General features: G+C 33.8%; 1 protein-coding gene across 15 annotated transcripts; it reads right to left on the bottom strand.

Annotated features, from left to right (window-relative positions):
- Positions 1-4001: 4001 nt before the first annotated feature.
- On the bottom strand, positions 4002-16382 carry LOC113714579 (biotin--protein ligase 2). Of its 15 annotated transcripts, none has more exons than XR_003453734.2 (12): positions 15543-16381; positions 12690-12852; positions 12331-12601; positions 11849-11910; positions 11594-11742; positions 9897-10017; positions 9495-9650; positions 8839-8884; positions 8258-8330; positions 7755-7963; positions 6776-6852; positions 4002-4190 (listed from the first exon to the last, which is right to left on the bottom strand). XR_003453734.2 is itself a non-coding variant. In XM_027238489.2 (11 exons), exons 2-11 carry the CDS (start codon positions 12805-12807, stop codon positions 4148-4150), a joined length of 1116 nt encoding a protein of 371 aa, XP_027094290.1. In that variant the 5' UTR covers positions 12808-12852; positions 15543-16361; the 3' UTR covers positions 4002-4147. The 15 variants fall into 15 exon arrangements, 3 of the variants coding, with proteins under 3 accessions (XP_027094290.1, XP_027094293.1, XP_027094292.1); XR_011822403.1 differs by lacking the exon at positions 7755-7963 and adding an exon at positions 7034-7118; XR_011822401.1 differs by having other exon boundaries at positions 4085-4190; positions 6776-6872; positions 15543-16382.
- Between the last annotated feature and the right edge of the window lie 9932 nt (positions 16383-26314).

Raw genomic sequence — 26314 nt, 5'->3', positions numbered from 1 at the left:
AACAGGTCATTTTTGTTTTCATTTTGGGTTTTGGGTGGGTATTTTTCATAAGACTGGTTTCGGCTAATTTTGGTTAAGGCTGCAGAATGGAAGTTCCTAAAATACCCCTTTTGGGTTGAGCTGATGGAAATTATGCGGTGGCGCCACCGCTAAGCTCCTTGATTGGAGTCGAAATATAAGTTTAAGAATTAAATTGGCTATAAATAATGTATAGGTACTAAATCGATAATAAAAAAAAGGTTAGGGACTAAATTGGCGATTTTCCCAAAAAAAAATATTTCAAAATTTTTATCATAAAGACAATAATAAGAAATATTAAAATTATTTTATATATGGTTTTTACTTTAGATCTTTATTTCATAATATATTTTCTAGAATTGATCATAGACCTCAGTCCTCTTGTCTTTACTTCTTTCTCCGAGTCCACGTTCATCTTTTACTCCACCCTTAACCTTTTATTTTCTTGTTTTCTTTCAACTTAAATTTTTTTGCAAGATAAACTACGACCAACGACTTATTTTTATTTCTTATGAGGTCTCCATAATTTATTTTCTTTTGGTTTCCTTACAAGATTGAATTTATGAATGGCTAAAATTCTCTGATAAGAAGTTCTTTCATAATTTGAACGTGGTCGAAAATATGAATTTATGGATGTCCAAAACTCTCACATGCTATGACTCTTTATTGATATTCTCAATTAGCATCACAAATTAAAGTTGATTAAATTTTTTAAGAGGGAACATATGTATGGAAAAACTCTCCCATCCAAAATTTTTGCATAATCTACACATGGCCAAAACTTTCCCTTGCTGTTATTTATTATAAATGCTCTTACGAACCGTTTGGTTGGTGGGTTTTCTACTCTTCCATGGGTATAGAATGTGCTTTATACCCATAGATGATGTTTGATATACTTCTATGGGTGTGGTTCAATCACAATCAAAAACCCAAAAGTAGGTAATGGTCATTTCTGACTAATTTGGGGGGAATGAACCCCATTGACGAATTTAATGCCAAATGACATAAGAAAAATACCAAAAAGAAAGAAAATACGGCCATCTGTCCATGGTGACTAGGGTTACAAACAAATCGAGCCGTTCATGAGTCGCTCGCGAACAGTTCAAGTCGAATTCAATCAACATCAAGTTCAAGCTAAGTCAAACTCAAACTGTAGTTCAAACATATTAACCTCATTAGCTCACGAGTCGATTCGACTATATATATATATATATATTTATTTATTTATTTATTTTATTTTACTAATAAAATTACATATATATCCCTAATATTTTATTATTTGTTAAAAAAATTATTATTTTATTTATTTTTTTAAAAAATAATTATTTTTTATTTTTTTAAACTCGAGCTCAACCTGTTACATTGAGAACTCATCAAACTCGAATTCGAACTTGATAAAACAAAGTCGAGACTCAATTCGGCTCGATTAAGTCCAAAGTCGATTCAACTCTACTCGTTTGCATCCTTAGTGACACCAATCTTTCTTTCTTCTTGTACTCTTTTCCCTTTTGTGTTTTTGTAAGCATACTCATGCTCCTTCCCTTCCTTACTCTCTCCTCGAATCTTTTTCTTTCTTTTTTCTCTTGATGGTTAGCAGGTGGCGGTGGTATTGGGCCATTGTTGCTTGGGTGAAGCTTTTTTTTTTTTTTTTGGCAATTATTGTGACTTTGACAAACTTTTTTTTTATGAAACCTTAACGCCCTTAATTTTGTGATTTGCAGGCAAAACATAGCATCACCTTGTGTTTTTTTTTTTTTTTTGTGTCTTCAAGGTTTTAAGTTTGACTCCATGTGTTATTGGACAATGTGATGTCAAATTAATTTTAAGGGATAATTTCAGATACCTCCCCTAAGGTTTTTGACAGTCTCACTCTCCTCCCTTGTGGTTTCAAAAATATCACAAACCTCCCCTGTCAGAATTTAGATCCCATTTCTTACATCATCATGGCCAAAAAGACTTAAATACCCTCACAAGTCAGCTAATATTTTGTGATTATCAGGATAAATACATTCCAACTCATGTTATTACTTTTTTCTACGCTATATCTAATCTCCCTTTTACACGTATACATAGTTAAATAACTAACATCTAACATGATGTAAATTTTTTTAACACCTAACCATTCCAAATTTATGCGTACCATTACACTACCTTTTATAGATATACACAATCAAGTAACTAACATCTAACATAAAGTATATATTTGTAAATTGATTGTACCTCATAGATCATCCCGTGTAAGGTGTTTATATGCAAATTAGTATTAGTCATATAGATAAAATTACATACCCACTGCAGCTTGTAAGGAGATGCACAAGTGGGTCAAAACACCAATAACCATTCCAAATGTATACATACCATTGCACTTTGCATATTGCTACGATGACTAATTGCAATATGCATGTGAACAAATAACTGCATGTTCAACAATTTCTATGCATCGTACTTGGTCGATAATACGGTGTACATTATTTCAACCAGATTGTACATTCACTAAGTATTTATATGATGCTACTTATTGAAGTAAACTACCTCTCTACTAAATATTTAATGCACTCTCATAAGTACTAATGGTTGATTTAATATGCAATTGGAACAAATAACCATCTAGTAAAAGCTTTTGATATAAATATTATTGATGAATAACATATTGTATTTGAAATTATCCCTTTTTTTCTAATTTATTTTTGGTTTTTATTAGTTTTCATTATTTCACTAATATAACTTGTACACTTACCTCAGGGGCATTTAAGGAAACAAAATTCCCTCTCTTTCCTGAAAACACTTTTTTATGTTCACTTTTGACATCATGGGCTGATTTTGTTACAAAATCCTAAACCTCAGGGGAGGTTTGTGATATTTTTGAAATCACAGGGGAGGAGAGTGAGACTGTCAGAAACCTCAGGGGAGGTTTCTGAAATTATGCCTAATTTTAAATTTAACTTCTCCAAAATAAGATGATTGTTTTGATAGTCATTTGGCATATAAATTTTTTGAATTGGTTGATGTGGTGGACTTGCCACATTGGTGGTGATGGTGGTTAGGGCTTAGCATTGGAACTTAGGAAGAAGAAGGGAAAATGGAAAAAAAATATTTAAAAAAAATTGAAAACCCATTCCTTCTGATTAGACAGCTAATTATTTTTTCAAATATATTTACTTACATTATCATTACAATTTCCAATACATCTTTTTATCTTCTCAATTATCTTTTTATCTCACATACATCACATTACAAAAATTACTACAGTAAAAATATCTCAAATAACTTACAACCCAAACAAACCTAGGTTTTGGCAATACTCATTGCCATTGAAGAATTTTTTATGGCTATTGCTATTGCTATTCCGTAGCGTATGCCAATCGGGTAGTTAGTTATCAGGGGTTAAAGTTGACACATTTTCAGCTTACTTTCTTAAGCATCCATTCAAACCTTTGTGATTCACAATTTGGATACACTCTTTATTTTATTATTCACTTTAGCACCACTGCCCATCTTAATTTCCCCACCATTAGTTGATGAAAATCATTTATTCTTCTAGCCATTCTGATGCTTTCGTATTTATATTTGCAGCCATAACCAAAACTTTAAAAAAAAAAAAAAAGTCCAGGAGATCTTGACCAATTTTGGGAAACATTAAACCCAAAAGCCGAAAGGGAGAGGAAAAATTCATGTATGATAATATAGGGACTACGCCCCTGGCAATAAAGGCACCAAATATGTGCATATAATTGATAATTGGACTAAATCATGGCGCTTTGTGAATTAGTATATTCTGAGAGATAACCAAGAGTATAACACTGTTGCTCGCCTCTCTTAAAAGTCCCACAGAAGTCATGCATCTAAAGTCTAAACAAGAATTCAAAGAAGTGAAAAATAATTATTCTTTGAAAAATAATTAAGTTTGACCATATCATTTTTCCCAAAATTAAAAAAGAAAAAAAAAAGAGATAAAGATTGACCATATCACATCCAGAAAGTACTTAACAAACAAGAACCAATTAATTGGCTAAGTATCAATATGTCCATCTCATGAGTAAAGAGACACAGGATAATTATTAATTAACTACATGTGTATATCATTAGGAAATGATTCTTTTCCACCAGCAAAAGCATTAACCTATCTTCTTCATGCAAGTTTTCTTCTGATAAGTCCCTTGAAGAAGTCCAGACTGCAGCAGAAGCAACAAAATAAACTGGTTAAGCCCAGATACAAAGAAAGTCATGTGCTAATAGGTAAAGGGCACTGCCCTTCACATGCCCCAAGAATTGCAGGTAGCAAGAATGATCACACGATATCGTAGTAATTAGTTTTATTACGATGCCCTCCAACCCTTTCTAGAGAGAAGGAAGAAGGGAATCAAAGATAAGATTTTGACTAACTGTCACCCTTGTTGATTATTATTATTATTTTTTTGTCAATTGTTACTTTATCTATAGTACATCCTACACAATCCTAATCTAACGGAGAGACCCAACTAGGTCTAGGGGAGCCTGTGCGGACTGCACCACCACCGGACCAGACAGGTGCATCCGTCTGAATTTTTTAGGAAACCACTCCAAGCCTTAAATGGCTTAGTGGTTGGGCTGGTGGTTCATCATTGTTGATTAATGACTTCCCCAAGTATATTCACAACCTTGAAGGAGAATCGAGAGACAGCTAACAATATTTTGTAATGCATTTTATTTAAATCAAGAAAATGGTTTACCAAACACATTTTAATAGCAAGATCTACTTTTGTATGCTAGAAAAAGCACATGCCTTGCACGATATGTTTAAGTTTAGCACATACTTGTATTTACCTATCTAATATGAACCGAAAATGTTTTAGATGTGTTGAACATAGAAATATCTTTAAAGATGCTGCTGCACTTCCATGTGCTCAACTACATAAAAGCTTGGCAATCTTTATTTTTTTTTAGAGAGAATAAGGAGATATTGACTATCTACATAGCTAATTGACATCTTTGTCCAACATTACGAGTTATTTTATTCACCAATCAAGGGTATAATAGGTAAATCCAATAAGTAAGAAACACTACAAGGCACTTTTAGATGTAGCGTAGAATTGACCATAGTATTTGACCTGAAAATCCCCAAAATAATGTAAGATCTAAGCAGATTACTCATACTAAAGAAAGCTCCAAGTAGCTCAAGACACAGTAAACAAAGTTGTGAATAGATTATTTAGGCTAAAGATCTACACCAAAAGAAACAAAATAGGAACACAGGCAACAACCATCAACAAGCCTTTGTCATTGAATGGCAACTTATTTAAACAGTCAGAGCATATGTCTTGAAATTCTAGTTGCAAAAAATCCTAGCAATGTTGAGAATACTTAGTTAAAACTATGGTAAAGCTTTAAGATTTAAAGCATTTGCCAGTCCAATTATAGATCTTAGGACAATTGTGCAGACTATTCTTCATCCTAGTCTGTGAAATCTTCATAAATATTACCGGTTCAGTAAAACGTTCAATTCACATTTTCTGTGTACTAAGAATGATTTCATCAAATGTTCATATATATATATATATATATATATATATACACCCTACTTGGGCAAATCCACCAGAAAATCTTGCTACTTTTAATATACTGTTCCTCTTCTGTCAATTCCTGATATGCCGAGCTCAACATAACCACCTGCCATAAAATTTCCCTCAGGTCTGGAGCAGATTTATACAGATTTCTAGGAACAGCATTATGCCAATCATATTGGAAGTAGAGACGATACTTTCTCTACAGCATTCCTTACCATTCAACCACCAAAAGAGAAAGAAACAGTTGGTCACATGACAGAAAAATATCAAATAGTAAGGTACGCCACATGGTACACCAACAGCAATCACATTCCACCAAATAAGTAAGATGGGTTCCCCATGTCTAGCACCTGCCAGACAAGGACCTACCTTGATGGAATGTGATTTAATAGTGGTACATGAAGACCTAATGGTCCTCAATCATCTAGTTTTGATAAACCTCAAGGGTTAGTATTTCCAGTTTGATAAACCTCAAGGGTTAGTTAAATCCTCTCTATCCAGGATGGTAACTCATCAAAAACTGGTTTCACCTGTATTAGTAGACCGAAGTTGAACTGCTGTCATTTTAATCACATAGAAGAAAGATGAAAAATGGTATCTTCATACCAATTTCCAGACATGTGGATATTTGCTTTAACTAGACCAAAAAACTTAACTTTAAGCATGAACATCTTTATGCAAATAGAAATCAGTGATTGGTAACTCAAGCATTCTGTTTCAAATGGGCATGATCTGATAAAGTTTGTATCTGGATAAAGTTTGTATGCTATATCCATAAAAAATCACCAATTTTTTTTCCATCTTGTTGATGACCGCCTGTGTATTTTATTTTACATATTTTATTATACGTGACTGTACCTCAATTTAGTATATTCTTAGGAAAAGATGATACAATGCATATGTGATTGGTAACTCAAGCATTCTGTTTCAAATGGGCATGATCTGATAAAGTTTGTATCTGGATAAAGTTTGTATTCTATATCCATAAAAAATCACCAATTTTTTTTCCATCTTGTTGATGACCGCCTGTGTATTTTATTTTACATATTTTATTATACGTGACTGTACCTCAATTTAGTATATTCTTAGGAAAAGATGATACAATGCATATGTGATTGATAAAGGATTTCATTCTAAGTTTGCAAAGAAAATTCAGGAGCAAATGATAGAAAATTTAATAGAGTATTGATCAGGCTATAGAAACTATACAACACCTATTGCCATCAGGGTGAAGCTCGCATGTTTGACCATCTTCAGAAATAGCTAACAAATATCCAGATGATGTCAAACCCTGAAAAACAAAAAAGTACTCTGCAATTCTGATCATTTACAATGAGACATCATTTCAAATCAGAAAATAGTACTAATGAACTTGGTGAGAGAGGATAGCATGACAACCACTCTTTCTGATATATAATGTAAATTAGATACTCATATTTGACGACACAAAGCAAAAGTAGTAAAGCTTGAACCTGCCAACACAATATCCTATACAACATCAAGGCACTGAGCAGCAAAGTCATAAAGGGTATCATCACTCCAGTTCCCATTGCTTCCCTACCATTAATCACACTTTGTCCATGTAATTCTCATATGTATCCACCAAGTAGGCTTATACGTATGTGAATCACTATTCTCATTTTTAGTGATTCAAGAACAGAATTGAAGAAAAATGTCATGAAACACAACTGTATACGATTCTACTCCCTACTGACAGCCAAGAGAGAACAACGATGCATTTCACCGCAACAGCATGCAACTAAAGCCAAAAAATGCATGTTAGTATTGTCATCAAGTGGCAATGAGGAATATAGAAGGCTATTGGAAAACCTCCATCTGTCCTCTTACCCCTAACACAGTTTTTTTAATATATCACTAAAAATGCAATCCAAAATCCAGCAAGAGTATCCGACGGAAATGATAGAGATAAGACTTTTTTCTTGGCAAAATTTATTTGAGGTTATGATGCAGTCTAAATCAGGTTTAAGGTGTCAAAACCTTCAATGTTCTCATACTGAAGGCTAACTTTCAAGAGGGAACTATTATAAAAGAACAATTTTCAATCCAATCCATGAACCAGAACTTTTTTTCATCTTTATTTATTTATTTATTGATTTTTATCCTATGATTGAAAATGCTACTGCTTTGCACTTAGTCTATAGTTTTAATACATGGTAGTTTTTGATCACCTACCTTTAAAATATAAGTTGTAATGCATCAGAATCTTGGAAAGATTCCAAGTTGAAGGTCCATAAACAATCTTAATGCACTATTCTTGCCGATTTACGATCTTCATGAACAATTGAAGGCCCATAACTGCCCATTTTCAAGGATGTCAGCCGGATATTATTGCCCACCAGCACCATAATTTGTCCGTAAACCACTTTCCCCAGGTTGAATCTCTATGCAAATTCAAATCAGCAAATCTTAGAACATACTTATTATTCACATTCTATCAATTTCAGGCCCGGTTGCCTGTGAAAAGCTTTTCTTGTATTCACTATTTAGGCTAGAAAATTGTAACTTAGATTTCCGAAGACTTCAATGAATTATTCATCAAAAAACTATATAAAAATCAAGGAAAAAAACCAAGAGCTTAACAGATTTTTGGTCAGATTCAAGAAATAGATTAGATATTTCTAGGCTCATCATGTATACTTAAACACTCATATCAATGATTGATTATAGAAGCTAACCTGAATTGTGACAACGTTTTCCACAACTTGGTCCTGATTATCATTTTTGTCCTGTACTATAACTCTTTGCCCACTGCACAGAAGCAGCATAATAGAAACAAGAGTTTAACAGTATATCAGATTCTACCTCTCATTTTCTACCTGTATATGGTGCACGAAAACTAAGTTGTCAAACATATATCCGTAAATAGCATGCATACGATAAATACAAAAAATGGCATATTGCCCACAAAACTTGGAAACATTTTCCGTCAAAATTAGAAAAGCAAGTAAAGCCTTTTATTTTGGACATCCTCCCTTCCCTCCATACCTGAAAAACGCTGCTTTGGAACCACAACCCATGCATTTTGCAATGAAGGAAATTTGTCCATAACAATATAATAAATGAAGTACAAAAATAACATCTTCACAAAAGCACTTCACAGAGCTGCATTGGACAAAATGGGATAGACTTCCAGGCAACATTCAACTTTCAAAGAAAAGTTATCAACATATCAAACTTCTAAAGGGTACCATTAACCCTAGTGTGCAAGGAAAAAACACCATCTACATGTAGTGTGTTATGATGAAGGTACTTTCACCTGTGCAACCACGTTTTATAGTACAGCGGCTCAAGAGATTGGAATCCTGCATAAAATGAGGTAAAAGACGTAAATCTCATGCAAGTTATATCGTCATGTGGAACTCCCATACAGTCAATCCTGTTTTGAACTAAAAACAACCAGGAGTATGCAAATTAACCAACAATTTGCAATTCATACTAACAATTTTACCCCAATAGACAAAAATCTTCTCACCTATTTTATAGTTATGTTTTCATGTATGCAATCACACAGATATGTAAATAGAACTGCAGTCCATTTTTCACAGCACTGGAAAAAAGAGAAACATGGTTAATCCATTAGGATTGAGGATGTGCATTTTAATGCTTGAAGGAGTTTTTTCCAAAATGTTATTCCTGCAATTGAACATTAGCCCCATTTCACAAAAATTTTTACAAGTACAGCAATAGGTCTAGCATATTTGAAGCCTCCACGCTGCCAAAAAGTTGACAATACTAAGGAGCAGGAAATGTAGTCATTCTATCATGAATAACTATCTTGCATACCTTTGCAATTAACCTGCTAAGCACAAGAGCAGGAAAATGGAAAGGACAAAGAGAACCAAAGGTGGGATGAACACTGAGAATTGTCTAGATGGTCATATGACCTAAAACACTACAAGAAAAATTATCCACCTTGGCCCATGAAAACAGTGTAGAGATCCTCAAATTTATTGAAGAAGGCTGCCATTATGTCTTCTCGTTGTAGTTCATGAGCAACAGGAGTCCATTTTTGTAGAGTTGCATTCAAACAAGTAGTTGGTTTCTCGTTGCTGACATTCAAGCCTATTCCTGCAAAAATAAAAATAAAAAAGCAAATGAAATTAATTCTAGTCTAAATTCATTAAGTAACCTCCAATGCCAGATGCAATGATGCAATCATACCAGATACCATGTTTGAAATCTTAGGACATGGCCATTGTAAAATGTCATGATAGAAAGCTTATATAAAATTTTCAGCTTCATTAGGTTTGCTTGAGCAGATGGCAGAAAACTGCTAGTTGAATTGGATACAATGAAAAGGATAAGACTGTTTACCAGCACTGACATTAAACTTGTTTGACTTATAAGTTGATGTGCACAAAATGCCTCCAACTTTAAGGCCATCTAAATACAAGTCATTTGGCCACTTTATTTTAACATCAAGATGTTGTATGCCCTGAAAGAGATCATATCATATCAAGACAAATATTAAGTATTCATTAAAATAGTGAAACAATGATGATGTTGTTTTACAGATACAGTAGCAACAGAACCTACTAAACAATATGTTGCTGCAAATTTAATTTTTATTCCATGCATTGGAAAGATCAAGCAGGACAGAAACGAATCCTATTTTCATCAGCTATGCAGTCACCCTTCTCAAAACCCTAATCCAACCCAAATTAAGTATGAAACTGCAGTACAACCACTCTTTTCAACGGTAAATAATCAGAAAGGGGAAGTCAAGTCACAATTTTCAGACTGAACCACAGCTGGAAATTCTTATCACTCCACTGTTCCATAGAGAAGCAGAACGAATTTAGATTATAGCCCAGCAATAGATATTCTGGATTTCAGAAAGGAAATCATTATGGTAACTGAAGCAGAAAGGGATATCATTATTACTCTATCCTTCCGTAAGATAATATAAATCAGCAGAAAAATCTAGATTACCTTTCACGAGAAACATACATTGTCCACTTTCAAGAAAAATATACTGAGCATCTACTTAACATACATCCAAATTTAACTTCCAGCTCAAGTCTGGCAAGTACATAAGCTTTTCCCAGTAAGTGTTCCATTACAAAATATTCTAGCCTATACATCGGCTAGCAATTCAAATAGCAGTGGTAGAAGATTTAGAAAACTAAAATAATCTAGAAGATAACACCATGAAAATTCAAAGCACACTTATCTTGCATTTATCCAGAAATTTTTTTAGTTTTAGCAATTCAGGATTATAAGCTGATCTAAGACATCTATTTACATATTAGTATCTGTACTTACGAGGAGTGCCAATTGCTTCAATTCATCCCTAATTAATAGTTGTCGAACTTATCTCCTGCTTAACATACTTCATTGATGATGAAACATGAACTATCAGATTTCAGAGCGCATGAACTACTGGAGAATAGATCCCAACCATATCAAGCAGATGGAAGAAGTAAAAAGACAGGAACATCTTCTATCATACTGTCTTACATCCCACAGGAAACAGTAGTACATTATATTACAGCTCCTATCGTAACCCCAATAAACACATTCAACAGTTCTTAGAATTACAAAATTGTCCATGCTGCAACTTTTCACCCAAGTAAGACGAAAAAAGAATATGAAAAATCGAATACAAATCAGACATCAAATGATATCTTCATTAGTATTGGGCCAAGAAAAACAAAAGATATGGTCACAATGTATGAACTTCTAAGAAAAAAAAGGGAAAATCGTGCTTTACAAAGACAAAAAAGATACTTTTGAAAGCTTCCAACCTACTGAAACAATAATTATCAAGAGAAACAAAGTATTATCACTGTCCTTATCATCAATTTTCTCGTTTATTGTTGTCATCTACTATATTATAGTGATGGTACTGCTCATAAATTAATTTTGACAGCACTAGACCAGAAAATACCATGGAACCAAATCCACAACTCATCTAATCATGGCCATAAGTTTTACCAAATAAACCAGTAATTCATCATTTATTAACTAAATGTAAGACAGATGAAAACATGTTCACTAATTGTGCTTACCTTTTTCTGGCAAATATCTTTAACTGCCTCAGTCACAGCAAGACTAACCACATACTGCACTAATGGCACCACTCTGCCATCCTCCATTTGTATAGTGAAGGAAAATAATAGGCATCCTTTTGGAGATTCCCACACGTTTTTAGACCGACCTTTATGTTACCACATGAGCTCAAAGGCATAAGGAGTATAAATAAAATGTAAAGTAGAGCCCAAATCAACATGGCATAGAACCCAATATTCTAAACATAGTGGTACCTCTCCCTTTGGTCTGCACATCTGCAACACAGACTGCACCAATTGGCAGCTCACCAAAATTGCTGCCAAAGTAAATATAAGAACATCAGTAACTTACAACCAACTTTTATCAATTTAAAATCCTGTATGCATAAGTTCAAATTTTAGCATGATGATTCAAATCAGAACTTTAAGAATTCAATTTAAAAATTTCCAGCAACCTCAAAGCTTTCAACCTTTCCATCTTCTGCCAAATTCCAGTTACGATACCTTTTTCTTTTAAACTTTTTTATTTATCCAGGAAAAGCGCACCTGGGCCACAACATTTTGAAATTTTAAAACATAAATTTGGAAAGCTAGTGCACAGATTAAACAATTTCCAATTAATACGACTTCAGTTTAACTGTATAGAAAATGAAGCACTATCACTTTCCAATGCTTTTTGATTGACAATCAATTACTTTAAAGAACTTGTAACAAAGAAACAAACGAGCAAAGCTTACTGCGAAACTACATCGTGTGTGGAGCCTAATCTTGGAGAGTACATTAAGAATCTTCCAAATTGTGAAGTAGAGAGAACATCCATATAATGATCAACCTGGAATCCTTCAGAATCGCAATGCAGATTCCTAATCTCTGAATGCAGACAAATTGAAACAGGATTGCTATCCAGAAATCTCAAAACATTATTACTCTTCAATGATAGAGCAAATTCGTTCTCTGCATTGGATTTCCCACAAAGCACCAACACACTAGCTGATTCTGCCTCCATGTCTGTCCCAAAGAAAAAAGAAATTTCAGGATACAAGTAATTGAATACATACAAATCCATGATGTACCAAACATCAAGGGATTTCATTACTTGCTGATGATAGAGAAAGCATGCGGCGTTTGATGATGTGTTTGGGAAGAGAGTGCAGCATAGAAGAGGGACAGTGAGAGCAAAAAAATCTGAAGCTGCTACAATTGGAGAAGAGCATTCTTTTGTTTAGTCATTAAGGCACTGGTGCCTGCTAAGGGTTTCCCTGGCAATAAAGGCAGCAAGGGGTGCTTTATGGCAGAGAAAACAAATTTCAAAGGCTCCACTTGGATAAACGTAGTATGTTGTTGAAAAGTACCCAAAAACAGTCCAAAATCCCATCCAAACATTTTAAAAAAAAATCTACAGTAAAAGTATTCTAAAGAACACCCTAGAAAACACCCATCTAAATTATTTAAAAACAATCCAGAATTTACTGTGCAGGTTGTGCGTGTTTGTGTGTGATGGTCTGAGTATGTGCATGGAATGAGAAAGAGAGAGTTGACCAGAGGCAATTAAAGGGAATGAATGTGTGAGTCTGTGGACGAAAATTCTGAGATTCTTAATAGGGAACTGAGAGAATTAATCTACAAAAAATAAGTCAAGGAAAGTATCCAAGAATCTACTGAAAGATTAGAAAACAAAACAACGAGTCATGCATTTTCTGCAAATCTGAATTTCAAAAGACAAATTTCTCTAATTTTTTTTAGTGGATGAATTTAATTTCCCTAAGCTTTCCTTATCTCGTTATTCTTAATCAAATAGATTGATCAGTCTTTATCATTGATCTCATCGTAAGCTCTAAGTAATTATATAATATGTATGAAGAATTACGATGTACTACATGCAATCAAAAAATTTGCACCACACCATAACTGGTAAGGTCAAAAATTAAATATGTTTCTGTCCTCCACGAACATCGAGTTGTTAAAAAGATCAGCTAAAAGCAAAAAAAGTATCAATTCAATGGCTAGACTAAAGATTAACTCCAACATACATTTCCTTGGAAACACATTTACTCAAAGAAAAACCTCTTTAAACCCAGAGAGATTACCCTGTAAAAGCCAAGTAACTTCTCTTTCAGACTATCTATGCCAGCCTTGGTTCAACTATTATTAACTTATCTCAATGTAACATAGATGACCTATTAACAATGCTATTCTTTTGTCATGTCATTTACTTTGAAGATTATAAATTAGGAAGCTCCACATAAAAATATATGAATAATAGTGCTCAATGAACTGTCATTTTTTTGGGATCATATAAAAATGGAAAATTGTTCCTCTTCTAAATAGGTGGCAGGTGTCTTGGCAGCCAAACCAGTTTGTGGTGTTATTTTGGTTTTTCTTCATCCTCTTTTTTTTCCCTCCTTTTCCAAAGTTGCAATGATCCATAACTAGGCCCACTTACCCAATTATTTTACAAGAGCAAAACTACCAGAAAGTATGCCCTCTTTAGTTGGAGCATGTCATGAGCAAGTCCATTTGAATTTCTTGTTTCCACGTGGGCACCCAACTTGCCTTAAGATCTAAAACTGCCATGTTTCAAATCATGCTATCCCCACATGGCAGCTGACTATGCCTTCCAAATCCAAGATAACAACAATAATGTAAAAGATCTTTTCATTTCTTTTTGACACTGAAGTAAAACAGTCTCCTTTTTTGCTCTTTTCAAACTTTCGAAGGTCTTTTTCTACAAGCATAACAACTAAACTTTACCGTTAATTTGAACACTTCATGTATCCCAAACATGAAATTCTCCTTTTTTGTAACACAAATCAGATTTTTAGAAGCCGGAGTCTATTGACTAAACCACAAATAGTTCCATAAAAGTCATGAACAGATGTGGAGCAATTAGAGGATGCTTTTGCATAATCCATTAATTTGTAGGGTCAATTTCTTTAAATTGTACTTAGTGCATGATCAAACAATACAAAAATTTGTTACTTTTGTGTGCATTATATGTTTATTAATCCGACATTTATGAGAGGGATCGTCTCTTCACTTGTGTATGCTGATTAATCCAATCTGACAAGGGCCACTTACCCCAGAAAAAAGAAAAAAATGACACATATTGATTGATGTGAAATCCTTCTTTACCTTCACCCACTAATTAATTACAAAGAAAGCACATGTTTGTTGCATTCATGAATTACAAGAAACACCAGAAAAGTATGAATGTTTTCATTGTTTGACAATTTCATTTTTCATTGTTTGATGATTTCATTCAAACAAATGAAAGAGCTAAGGGAACAGCCATAGGACCATATTCCATACAAGTTAGTGCCTTTTAGAAGCAAGAAAAAGAATCAAGATTCCCACAGGTTAAGAAGTTTCATGCTGTTTCTAGGTCACAAACCCACTTTAATAAATTAATGCTCTTGTTTTTTACCTTAAAATTTTAACTTGGCTCCTATACAAGTCTGTCCAAAGGGGCTTTCCACTTACACTTCATCAAGACAGTTAAGAAATACCCCTTCGGCCTTCTCACGTCTCTTTACACTTCTTCTTATACCAGTACCAGGAGAGCTATCTACTCTTTGTTGTTATCTTGTCAAGACTTCAGTCTAAGTTCTTTCTCATGTTTCTTTCTTTCCATCTATCAGTTCAACATACTGTACTCCCAAGTTTGTTAAAGGCAAAACTATATTTGTTCAGTTAAGCATTCCATCATACATCTAGAAGGCAAAAGAAACTATCAAAAATTTTTTCCACCCATTATTTTCATCAACACAAAGAGCAATCAATTTCGTTCATTCTCACTCACAGCAGCACTAATTGGTGAAACTATTCAAGAAAATTAAAACGGCAGCAGATATGAGCAGCAGCGAAATCAACAAATAATAAAACATTCCACATAACGTCAGAAATCACCAGAAGAAAATTAAGGATAGGGAAAACAAAAAAGAAGCTTTACCTACTTTGTTGGTGTGGTGACGGTGGTGGCGAGCTCCGGATCCTCGGATATCCTTCACTCTTTTTTTTTTTTGACTGTGCGTTTGGGTCGTGTCAGCCCGTGTATACGTGAAGAAAAAAGAGGGTGTTGAGACAACAACTGTGGTCTTGGGGACTGGCGGCCGGCGGGGATGTGGCTGTCAGGATATTGATTATAATTTTGGGACTAAAGAGGGAATTAGTTCAGATTGAAGATTCAGAATCGGGAAAAAAGAAGAGAGAAACGAGAGAAAGGAGAAAAGAGTGAGAAATTAAGGCCCAAATACGCTGTCCAGCTCTTCTGCTTTCGATTCTCGACTTTCGTTTGCTTTATTTCTATGAAAGAGAATAACTACACGCTTTTTGAAGATCAAAGCATTAAGAGAGAGAGTAAAGCATAGCATAGACCTTCTGCCCTAGCCCATAGATATTGGATAACCTACTTTCTGCTCTAATTTTTTTACGCACAGTATTAAGCCTTACCTACAATTGCATCATTTCATTTTACGAGCTTTTGGTAACGTGTTCTTTGTATCTGTTTCTACGTCACGGTACCTTCATGTCAACTGTTTTTAAATTCCTTGAACATATTCCCATTTTTCATGCTCTTTTGGGTATGATCACAGATGTGTGTAACATCCAGCAAATAACTACTACCTGAACTCTATAGTTTTGCTCATGAAGAGTGAGCTAGCAGCACTTTGTAAAGAGGTTGGCTCCATCATGATTTGACCTGCTGCATTGACTGCCACTTAACTGGCAACTTATGATGAACCAAAACAGGTTTAATGCTACTCATGCTATCTTTACTTCGGTATACATGGAAAAATTTGTGCCTGATGATCCTCTTGGATTTTTATCTGGCTTTTAGCTTCTAGCAGAATTTAGAAACTAAATTTATGAGTTAATGCTGGCACTCATGAAGTGGACTATGCCTCTTGAAAAAAGGATTATATCTGCGCCTAACGTCGGTCACATTCCTTATTCCTCCTATATATTACACATATAATGCTTACATATGTAATGAAAAAAAAGAAGGAAAAATCGTCCAAAACGTCCCTCCAATTTTGTAATATAACTTTTTTCATCCTTCACTTTTAAAAGTGTAATTTTATATCCCTTACATATTTATATCGGACAAATTTAGTTCCTAACTAGATTTCCGATCATTTTTTGGCCAGAATCCATCATGTGCAAGGCACGTGATCATTTTTTAAGGATAAATTTGTCAAATTATATTTTACATAATCTGATCTATAGTCCTCCATATTTTATAAAATAAATATTTTCGTCCCTCACATTTTATAAAATGATTTTTTTCATCCCTCATATTTCACAAAATGAATTTCTCCATCCCTCATATTTCAAAAAATTAGTTTTTCATTTCTCACTAATTATGTGCGTGAATACATTTTTTTAAACACATGTATATGTCTATTTGATTTTGTTTAATAATAATAGCATAAACACATGTATGTAATTGGGCCCAACTTGTGGGTTATCTTCTCTTTTTGTATGATTATGACTAATATTTATCAATAGAACCTTAATTTGCATATTCTTATTGTATTTTGACCGAAAATAGCTTTTATTGGCCAATTTGACAATAAATGCAAGATTATTTACTAGCTAATACCAGATGTAATCAAATGATCACGTATAATATATGTTATTCGTATTGTTAAGTGAAATCAAATAGACATATACATATATTTATGATATTCGTATTATTAAGCAAAATCAAAATAGACATATACATGTGTTTAAACAAAATGTATTCACACATTTTTTTTAGGGTTTCCCTCACATACATAATTAGTGAGTGATGGAAATATTCATTTTTTGAAATGTGAGAGATGGAGAAATTCATTTTGTGAAATGTGAGGGATGAAAAAAAATCATTTTATAAAATGTGAGGGATGAAAATAAATGTGGAGGACTATAGATCAGATTATGTAAAATATAATTTAACAAATTTACCCTTAAAAAATGATCACGTGCCTTGCACGTGATGGATTCCGGCCAAAAAATGATCGGAAACCTAGTTAGGGACTAAATTTGACCGATGTGAATATGTAAAGGAAATAAAATTACACTTTTAAAAGTGAGGGATGAAAAACATTATTTTACAAAATCTGAGGGACGTTTTAGACGATTTTTCCAAAAAAGAATGAGTACATACATTTATAACTATATGCAATATATGACTACTTCTTGTTGGTCAAGAAGATGAAGCTACTGGGTATTAAGTCTAAAAAGTAATAGGCCAATTTTAAGTAACAAATTATAACTTCAAAATGGAAAATCATTTGAAAGTGGGCTAATTACTCAGAATATTGCCAAAAAAAAAATTTGGAAGAGTGGTAGTCTGACAATGGGTTAGTGCAAAACTATTACGGTTGGGCTTAGTCATTTTGACAGTAAAATCCAAAATTTTTTTTTAAAGAAAAAACAGAGCTCGACAGCAAATGAATTTTTTTTTAAAAAAAAACTGGCTGTCGGCTGTCGGCTGTCAGCTCGGCAGTTAGTTTTGTCAGTCCTGCTGGGCTATGCTGCAAAAGTTAAAAAAAAAAAAGGCTGGTCTCGATTAGATATGTGAGCTCAGATTCCATTGACTGGAATCTTTTTTTCAGATTTGCAAGACTTAATTGTGGCAGGAGCTACAAAATCTTGCTTAATTAATTGTGGCAGGAGCTGCAAAAGTAAATAAAAAAAATTGTCGTTAACTCCTTTCCGGGTTGTGGTGTAAAAAGCCAAAAGAAGGCTGCTAGATTCTAGCTCTGATTGGAATTAAATTCTCCCTGCCCAAACTTTAGAGCTTTAGCTTTGGAGCTAGCTAGACTTTCACCAAAGCGGCATCCTCGCCTATATAAATGAGAAATTTTAATGAAGCATATAAAAGTCATTTAAGCGTATTTTTGGTTAACAAAAAATGTAAAAGTGTAGTTTAAGGTTTTTGAAGATTTTATCTTGGAAGATATGTGATATGTTTAAAATTTTTGGAGTAGTAAGTGATATTAAAAGAAAGTTGAAGAGAGGTTTATGATATTATCCCTTTTTTTAATTTTTTAAAGGAATTTTTTTTTAATTTTTTAATTAAAAACTTATGCTGCTTGATTGATTGAGCCCGATAGCCTTTTTAGTTAAAAAATTTTCCAAGTTGAAACGTAAGAAAAAGTTGAAGACAAATTTGTTAAATCAATTATTCTTATCTTATGTTAAACCCTTAAAAAAAGCTTTTTTAAACAAAAAATGTCATTCAATTTACAATAAGATGCATTTCTGAAATCTTTGAAAAATAATCATTAAAATTATTTTGTATAAGATTTGATTTTAATTTTTTTATAAAATGTATAGAAAATTGATATTTATCCAAATAAAATATACCAATAAACTATTAAATGGCAGTGACTGAGTATAAGAATAGAGGTAGAAGTAAATATGATAGTAGGTAGTTAAACAAAAAATAATTTTTAATATACACTATAATTTTATAAATATAAATTTATTATAAATATAAAAACAAAAAATGGCAAAAATAGAAAAGAAGAAAAATTTGATAATGTGAAATGGTGAAATGGTAAAATTTTAAAAATAACGATAAGCATTCAAATAATAAAAGGTTAAAATAACGCTAAATCCCCATATTGAAATATTCAAAATTTAAAAACATGTATAGGAAATGATAATATCAACACTCGGTATGCCTTTTGCCCTTGCTTTTATCACCTGGTGTTGTGGGCGGACAACAAAATCTTTTGAGCTGTCACCTGCAACGTTCAGGAAAAACTATAGGCTCCTGCGGTGTATCAATTGGAGGTGCAAGATCTATGGAAGCAGCATAAAGTCCTATGTCCTCCTCCTCGACTAACTCTGCAGTCGCACTGCTATTATAATCATTTTGAGAATGATACGTGATAAAATCTCCTGACTGACCGCATCTAGTAGTAGATACGAGCTAGATTGACGTAGGTACAGTCATAGGTTGACCAAAACTGTAATAATTGAAAAGGTCTAAAATAGGAGACATACCACACATGTTGCTAAGAAAAGTGAATATTGGATGCAGTTCAGAAGCAAAAGATGAGGCCGATGCAGTGGCAGCATATCCAAATGGAGGCACATGTGATGAGAATGCAAATTGTCCACCAAATACTGGAAAATGTAGGAGGTCGTGGGATGTGTACCAAAAGACGGAAACTATGGTGAATGTATGGCATCTAGACCAATATGCGGTGAGTGCGGGAGTGACGTGACCTAAGGGTCAAAGGCCAATATATTCTGCATAGGTGGTATAGCATGGGCATCTGCCATTGTCAAAGACACAGATGTAGTGAATTGATTACTAGTTGGGCTGTGTCGAGACTGAATGCCTGCCTTGGCATTTTGAATGCTTGTCTTACCGATGACTTCGTTTTGCAAGCCATGCTTGTGCCGTTGTCTTCAGCAAGATGATGGCCCACCTTGTGTAGGAACATGCCGCACGGGATTCTGGAATGAACTATTTTACAACGTGAAAAGATTATGATCGAAAGAATCAGAATCACCAACTACCATGCGATCAAAGCGCTGGAGGTATTGCATTGATCCATATGCCCCATCAACAATGGTCAATAGATGTGGATGAAACCGACCTTCAGTGTCATCAAGTTCAAGTGCATCATACAATTGTCAGCTAATGTGTTGTATAGGACCCATCTGGCATTGTCAAAGATGGAGAAACTATTACCAATCATTGTCTAATAATAAATAAATTAAAATTTGAGGTAGTAGTAACTTACTAAATACTCAAATTGGCTAGAAACTCCATGCAGCATTTGCCCAAACTATGCATGCTGCTGGATCGGAGGGGTAATGTATAGAATGGTGTGATTGTGATACCACTCGAGATACTTATTCGAAGGTTTGAACGGTACTACGGGCACACCAGGTACCTCTGCATTTGTAGACTATCGCGTCCCATTTTTTAAATGAAAAATAAGATAATTACGGTTACGGGTTTTATAAAAAATGCTTTTTGATTTAATTTTTGATTGAAAATGATTTTTTAATTTTTAGAAAATAAATAAAGAAAATGGGCCTAGAATGAAACTAGAAAGTGCGAAGATTTTGCTCAAATTAAAAGTTTAAAAAAGGTTTTTTAAGAAAAAATAGGAGTCGCCACTTGGTATTGAGTTAAAGTATACGAAGTCATCTAAAATGAATTTTTAAAGAAAAAAGTAGAAAAACCCTTTTAAACAACTCCAACTCTTCGAAAATCAGAGAAAAGTGTTCGGAAATCACGTTTGAAGAAAGAGAAGGCAAGGATAAAATCCAAAGCACCCTTTCAACCTAGCCTATTGCTAGTTGCGTAATTTAGTCAAAAATTTTCTTATTTTAACCTAAGAATTTATCACATTTGAATGTCACTATATGGATGCAAAAACCTAAACCTAGGAGGATATTGGGGGAGTCGGAATATCTCTTCAAAATTTAATTGGTGTAAATTACATTAATTGTGATGTCCAAGTTGACTCTTTGAAGAGGTCACGAATATGCAAAAATATGAGATTCGAAGGAAAAGAAAAAAAAAATAATATCCAAATATACATGACTTAAGGGAATGTATCATAATGGGTGCGGGGCACTAACATTCATGACTAGATTTTTCCTTTTATAAAGGAAATACGAGCATGCTAAGGTTAGAAAACCATACTCGTCCATATCCCATATTCGAGGGGTTATTCTTATCTAATCAAGCAAATGATCTAATCTAGTTCTAATTTTCTTAAATGGAATGCAAGTCTACATGTCATGTTTCGCACATGGGGATAAGGGATATATATATATATATATATATAGGGAAAATATGAGATAAGGGATATACATATAGGGGAAAATATCATGTAAAAATGGTAAGAATCCTAAAAAGTAGAAAATATGCGTGAAATGTAGTGATTTGTCACACAAACATGATCTAACGTGTGGACGGTTCTTAAGGATCTAACATTGGACTAGCATGTCTACAAGTTCTCACTAGCATTGGACTAGCGAGAAATCAAGAAAATAGGGCTACAACCAGCGTTGGACTAGTGTGGTGACGTCATGCATTTATTATAACTAAACAAATCAAATAAATATAGTAAAAGCAATTAAACAGATAATATCACATAAAACACATAAACATAAGCATGATATCTAAATGCAAAAACTCTAAGAAAGCGAGTAAACACGTAAACACACAAACATACAAGCACGCAAGCAAATAAAAGCAAATAAGAACCTAACTATTACATTAGGGGGCCCCAACGACAATCTAAAGGGGAAAAATGAAATAAAACAAAATAATAACCTAACTATTACAACTTGGCATTTAAATGCCTCTCAAATAACCAAAATTAAATTAAAATAAATATACAAAATTAAAATAAATAAAGTAAATAAATAAATAAATGAAATAATAAAAACATTCAAGAAAAAGCATGCAATTACACACTTAAAATCTCATAGGAGCACATAAGATCAAGTAAAATCAAAATAAAAGAGTAGAGTGTACCTCCCTTGAATTGGTGACCTAATGGAATGAAATTTTTCTTTGTTTACCCTCCAAAAGAGAGAAAAGAGTCAAGACATCACTTTAATTAACAAATAATCACAAAAAATTGAAATAAACATGACATTGAACAATCAAAGCATTTAAATGAAAGTGGACAACCTATATTCAACAAATTAAGACAAGCAAGGACCCAATTGAAAAAATAAAAGAAGTTTGAGAGATCAAATTATTATTATTACAAATATTAAGGTTCTAAATGAAAATAATAGAATTAAGGCTTAAGATGAAGCCTATCAAAACTAAATGCTAAAATTCACAAAAATAAAACAAAACCCTCTCATCAAACCACAAACAAAAAAATACTACCCAAATCTAACCCATTTTTTTTTAATCCAAATCAAAAACTATAAATCTATCAAAAATTGTTAAACCTTCATATTTCATCCTAAAATTGATGAATAATTTATCCAACAATCATATTAAAGTATACTAAAGAAAATTAAAATTTTGAAGGGACAAAATTGATCATATATTCTCAAATTTTGGGCCATAGTAGTATTACTTGCAAAATTAGGGGTTAGAGTGCAATTTCTGATATTTTTCATGCATCTGGTTCAACGATTTCATCTTCCTCGCTAGTTTCCTTCTACAATATGCTGGGTTCATCAAACGCAAGGGAGAAACCCACCCTCTCCAAGGTTCTAGACTCAAGAAATACCACATTTATACACTCATACCCATAAACTACGCTTAAAACAATCATCAATCAGTAAAATCCAACCAAATGAGTTGCAAAATGAGCGGCAAAAATTTTAGACAAAGAGGCAACAAAGAAAACAGGTTGAGCAAGAATTTCTGACAAGTTTGATGACAAACTAAGTTTACATGAAATGGAAAAAGACGGGATACATCACCTTTGACCCATCAAGAGGATGAAAATCCCATTGAACCTCCAAACAATAGATCTAGACGCAAGAATTCAGAAATTGAACCTTCTTGGGACAGGTTTCAAGGACTGACCAAGCAGTGGATTCAAGCTCGAATTTGACACAGTTAGAGACGTTTTTTTAAAAATTTTTGTGAACAAAACTTGTTCGTCTATCACCCTATATGGTGTGGAAACGAAAAATTCCTCTGAAATGCCAACTTTAGAATCTGATTTTCCTCACCAAAAAGGTTAGATAATCAACCCTGGCTCAGTTTTTTTTTAAAATTTTTTCTGCAATTTTCCTCTCCCCTTTTCTAGTTTTTTTCCCCAATTTTTCTTTGCTGTTTTCTTTCTTTGATCCCTCTCTGATCTTCCCCAGGTTTCTGCCTCCTTCTTTCTTCCCTTTTCTCTTTTCTCTTTTCTCTTTTCTCTTTTCCTCCTTTTTCTCTTGCCCGAAACCCTCTTTTCTCTTCCTCTTTCGTTCTTTCTTTCTTCCTATTTTCTCCACTGCCTGCGACTCCCTTTCCTTTTTCCCAGATCTACTTGAAGCCTCTGGTTTTCCTCTCTCGGCATCCTTATACCATATATAAGAAGGGTTATTATTAGTTTACCCCATTAATGTTAGATTTCAGTATTAATTTTTCTCTCACTATTATCTTGTAGTCATTTTATCCTCAAACTAACGGTCAAACTTAACGGAGTTTATTAATTAAAGTGAAAAGACAAGTTTAACCCTTAAAATTATTATTACTTTACCCCCATAAATTATGATTTCATTATCAATTTACCCATAAAATTATTTTTTAAACAAATTATCCCACCATTAAACTAATTTAACAAGTTAAAAAACTTTAAAAGAAAGTACCCTCCTTTTTGTATAATAAAAATAATAAAAAATTTAGAGTGGCTCTTCTCCTCTTTAATATCAAGAAAAAAAATCAAAGTATTAATTTTTTTCTTCTTAGCAATCTTATTAATATTAAAAAAAAGATGGTGAGGGGAAGGGAGAGAGGGAGAAAGAGCTCAATTCTTTTTTTAAAAAAATACAAATCAAGAAAGAATTAAATACTTTTATTATTTTAAAATTATTTCACTTTACTGTTTATCAGCAGATTTCAATCCTTATCCCAATAATCTTAAATTAATACAATAATGTTAGATTTTTCTTTATTTTTTCTTTTCAAAATCTAATTTTCTATCTCCTTCTTTCCTATCTCTTTTTCTTTTCCTAGTATTAATAAGTGTGAAAAATTTTTTGAGAAAATTCTTTTATTTTTATATTTTTGGATCTCTTAAAGTGAAAAAAAGAAGAATAATCATTCCAATTTTTTATTTTTAATTATATATATAAGGGTAAATATATTTAAAAATTTTTGGCCATACGAATTAGATTAAAATGCCTGGAAAATAATGTTAGGAATTAAAGTGATTATATCACTATAATTTAAAGGAATAAAGTAATAATAACAATGTAGTAATGCTATAGAATAAAATGGTATTTTTGTCCAAAATTTCTTAACATATTGAATTGAATTACTTATGAGGGTGAAGTGACTAAAAGATAACGTTAGGGGGTAAACTGATAATAGTGATATAGTTTAAGGGAGTAAAGTGATAATAACCCATATAAGAACGAGTTTGAGTCAAAGAATCGCTTTGAACTTCCACCGCAAGAATAGGGGTATTTTGGAATTGTGAGGTTGTTGAGTGTAGTTGTGACGACCCCACTTCTCCGAAGAGCGAACCCAAGGGTATCGGCGGGTCGCCTGCCTAGCTCGCGCCAGGACTCAAAACTTAAAGTTCGAAAGAGCACTAAATACAATATATACAATCCAAAAGTTATATTTACATCTTCAAAAGTATCGAGTCAAACCACTCTAATATATTACAACCACAACCAGCAGAAGATAGACCCTAAGAAGGGTCCTTATACAAACCACCAAAACAAAAACAAACATCCAAACCGTTCAACTATTACAAGTCAATCTAACTATACTAGTATACGAGCCAAAAGTCCCCGCGTCGGCCCCTGCTAAGGAAAACAAAAGGAATGGGGTAAGGTATATGCTTAGTAAGTAAACAGGGGCAAAAGCGTAAATTTTCACGTAGCAACCATCACACAATAAGAGTAAAGCAAAAGCAGAAAAGCAGAAAAGTAACATCAAATAATAAGGATACAGGTGGCTCCAAAGCCAATTCATATGCCATGCATGATCTCCTGCCGACACTCCGTCGACCACACTCAATGGTCCGTAGAACTTCACTTGTACACCCACCGACACCTTATCACCCTCACTGGTCAGTCACCTCACAAACTTGCCCGGGCGAACGAAATCACAAACTTGAGCTTGAGTCACAAGCTCGGGTCACAAACTTGGTCACCTTCTCGGTGAACCGGATTCACAAAATTGGTTCATAACATGAACCTACAAACTTGGTGACCTCAGACTTAGTTGGACTGACTTCGACCAAGCCCTAACCGGCTCGAATAGTCCATACAGGTCTTAGATCGGGCCCACGAACTCACAAACTTCACAAAATTCACAAACTTTATTCGAAAGTCGCCCAGAGCCACAAGCTCAAGGGTTTTGGTTCCAAAAGAGTCATATACATATGCCAAGTACAATTATACATTCAAATTAGGGTTTAGGTCGAGTGCGATAAAGTACACCCTCGCCTAAGTACCCTTTTCACATATCTCAACCACATAGCAAAGAAAACACACCAAACTGGCCTGAATACTTACTCAGAAACTAAAATAGCAAAAGTACGAAGTCGGATCGAAATGAACAGCTAGTAGTGGGCCCCACCAGTTCCGCCCAGCTCACCACCGTCTGAAATAGAAGATTGTGTCACATAATATCGCAAACGCCTACTATCGTGCCTAAAACAAGCAAAACGGCAAAACGACACGCGCGCACGTAAATATGACGAACGGAAACGGAAACGGCCGTTAGCGGAAACGGCAGATTTGACACTCATTTCTAGTTTACTCATAAGTTGAGCTATGAATATCGGATTAAGGCGTATGAGATGCCATATCGAAGCTTAAAGGATGAACAACAACTGTTATGAAGACATCCAGAACTGAAACTGGAGGTTTTAGTCCCAAATGAACCAAACACAATCACTTACGCAATCTGGCCAATGCACAAATGGTCAGTTTTGAGTGCAAACTGTTTTCTATGCTACACATGGTCAAAAGAGCTGAAAATTGGCAGTTAGATGGTTCATTCCAAACGGAACAACTTTCATGAAGGTCGGCAATCCAAATCCGGAACGGAAATTGGTC

The sequence above is a fragment of the Coffea arabica genome, chromosome 10c (genome assembly GCF_036785885.1).
Source record: "Coffea arabica cultivar ET-39 chromosome 10c, Coffea Arabica ET-39 HiFi, whole genome shotgun sequence".
NCBI classification, from domain to species: domain Eukaryota; kingdom Viridiplantae; phylum Streptophyta; class Magnoliopsida; order Gentianales; family Rubiaceae; genus Coffea; species Coffea arabica.
This window is presented reverse-complemented; position numbering and strand designations above follow the sequence as displayed.

Bases quoted from the DNA above. Each gene is read 5' to 3' on its own strand.
- LOC113714579 (XM_027238489.2), bottom strand. From the start codon at position 12,807: ATGCTCTTCTCCAATTGTAGCAGCTTCAGATTTTTTTGCTCTCACTGT. The intron at 10,018-11,593 runs GTAAGCACAATT...GATCTCTTTCAG, and splicing joins AAGATATTTGCCAGAAAAAG to GGCATACAACATCTTGATGT. The intron at 9,651-9,896 runs GTAAACAGTCTT...TTATTTTTGCAG, and splicing joins CAAGTTTAATGTCAGTGCTG to GAATAGGCTTGAATGTCAGC.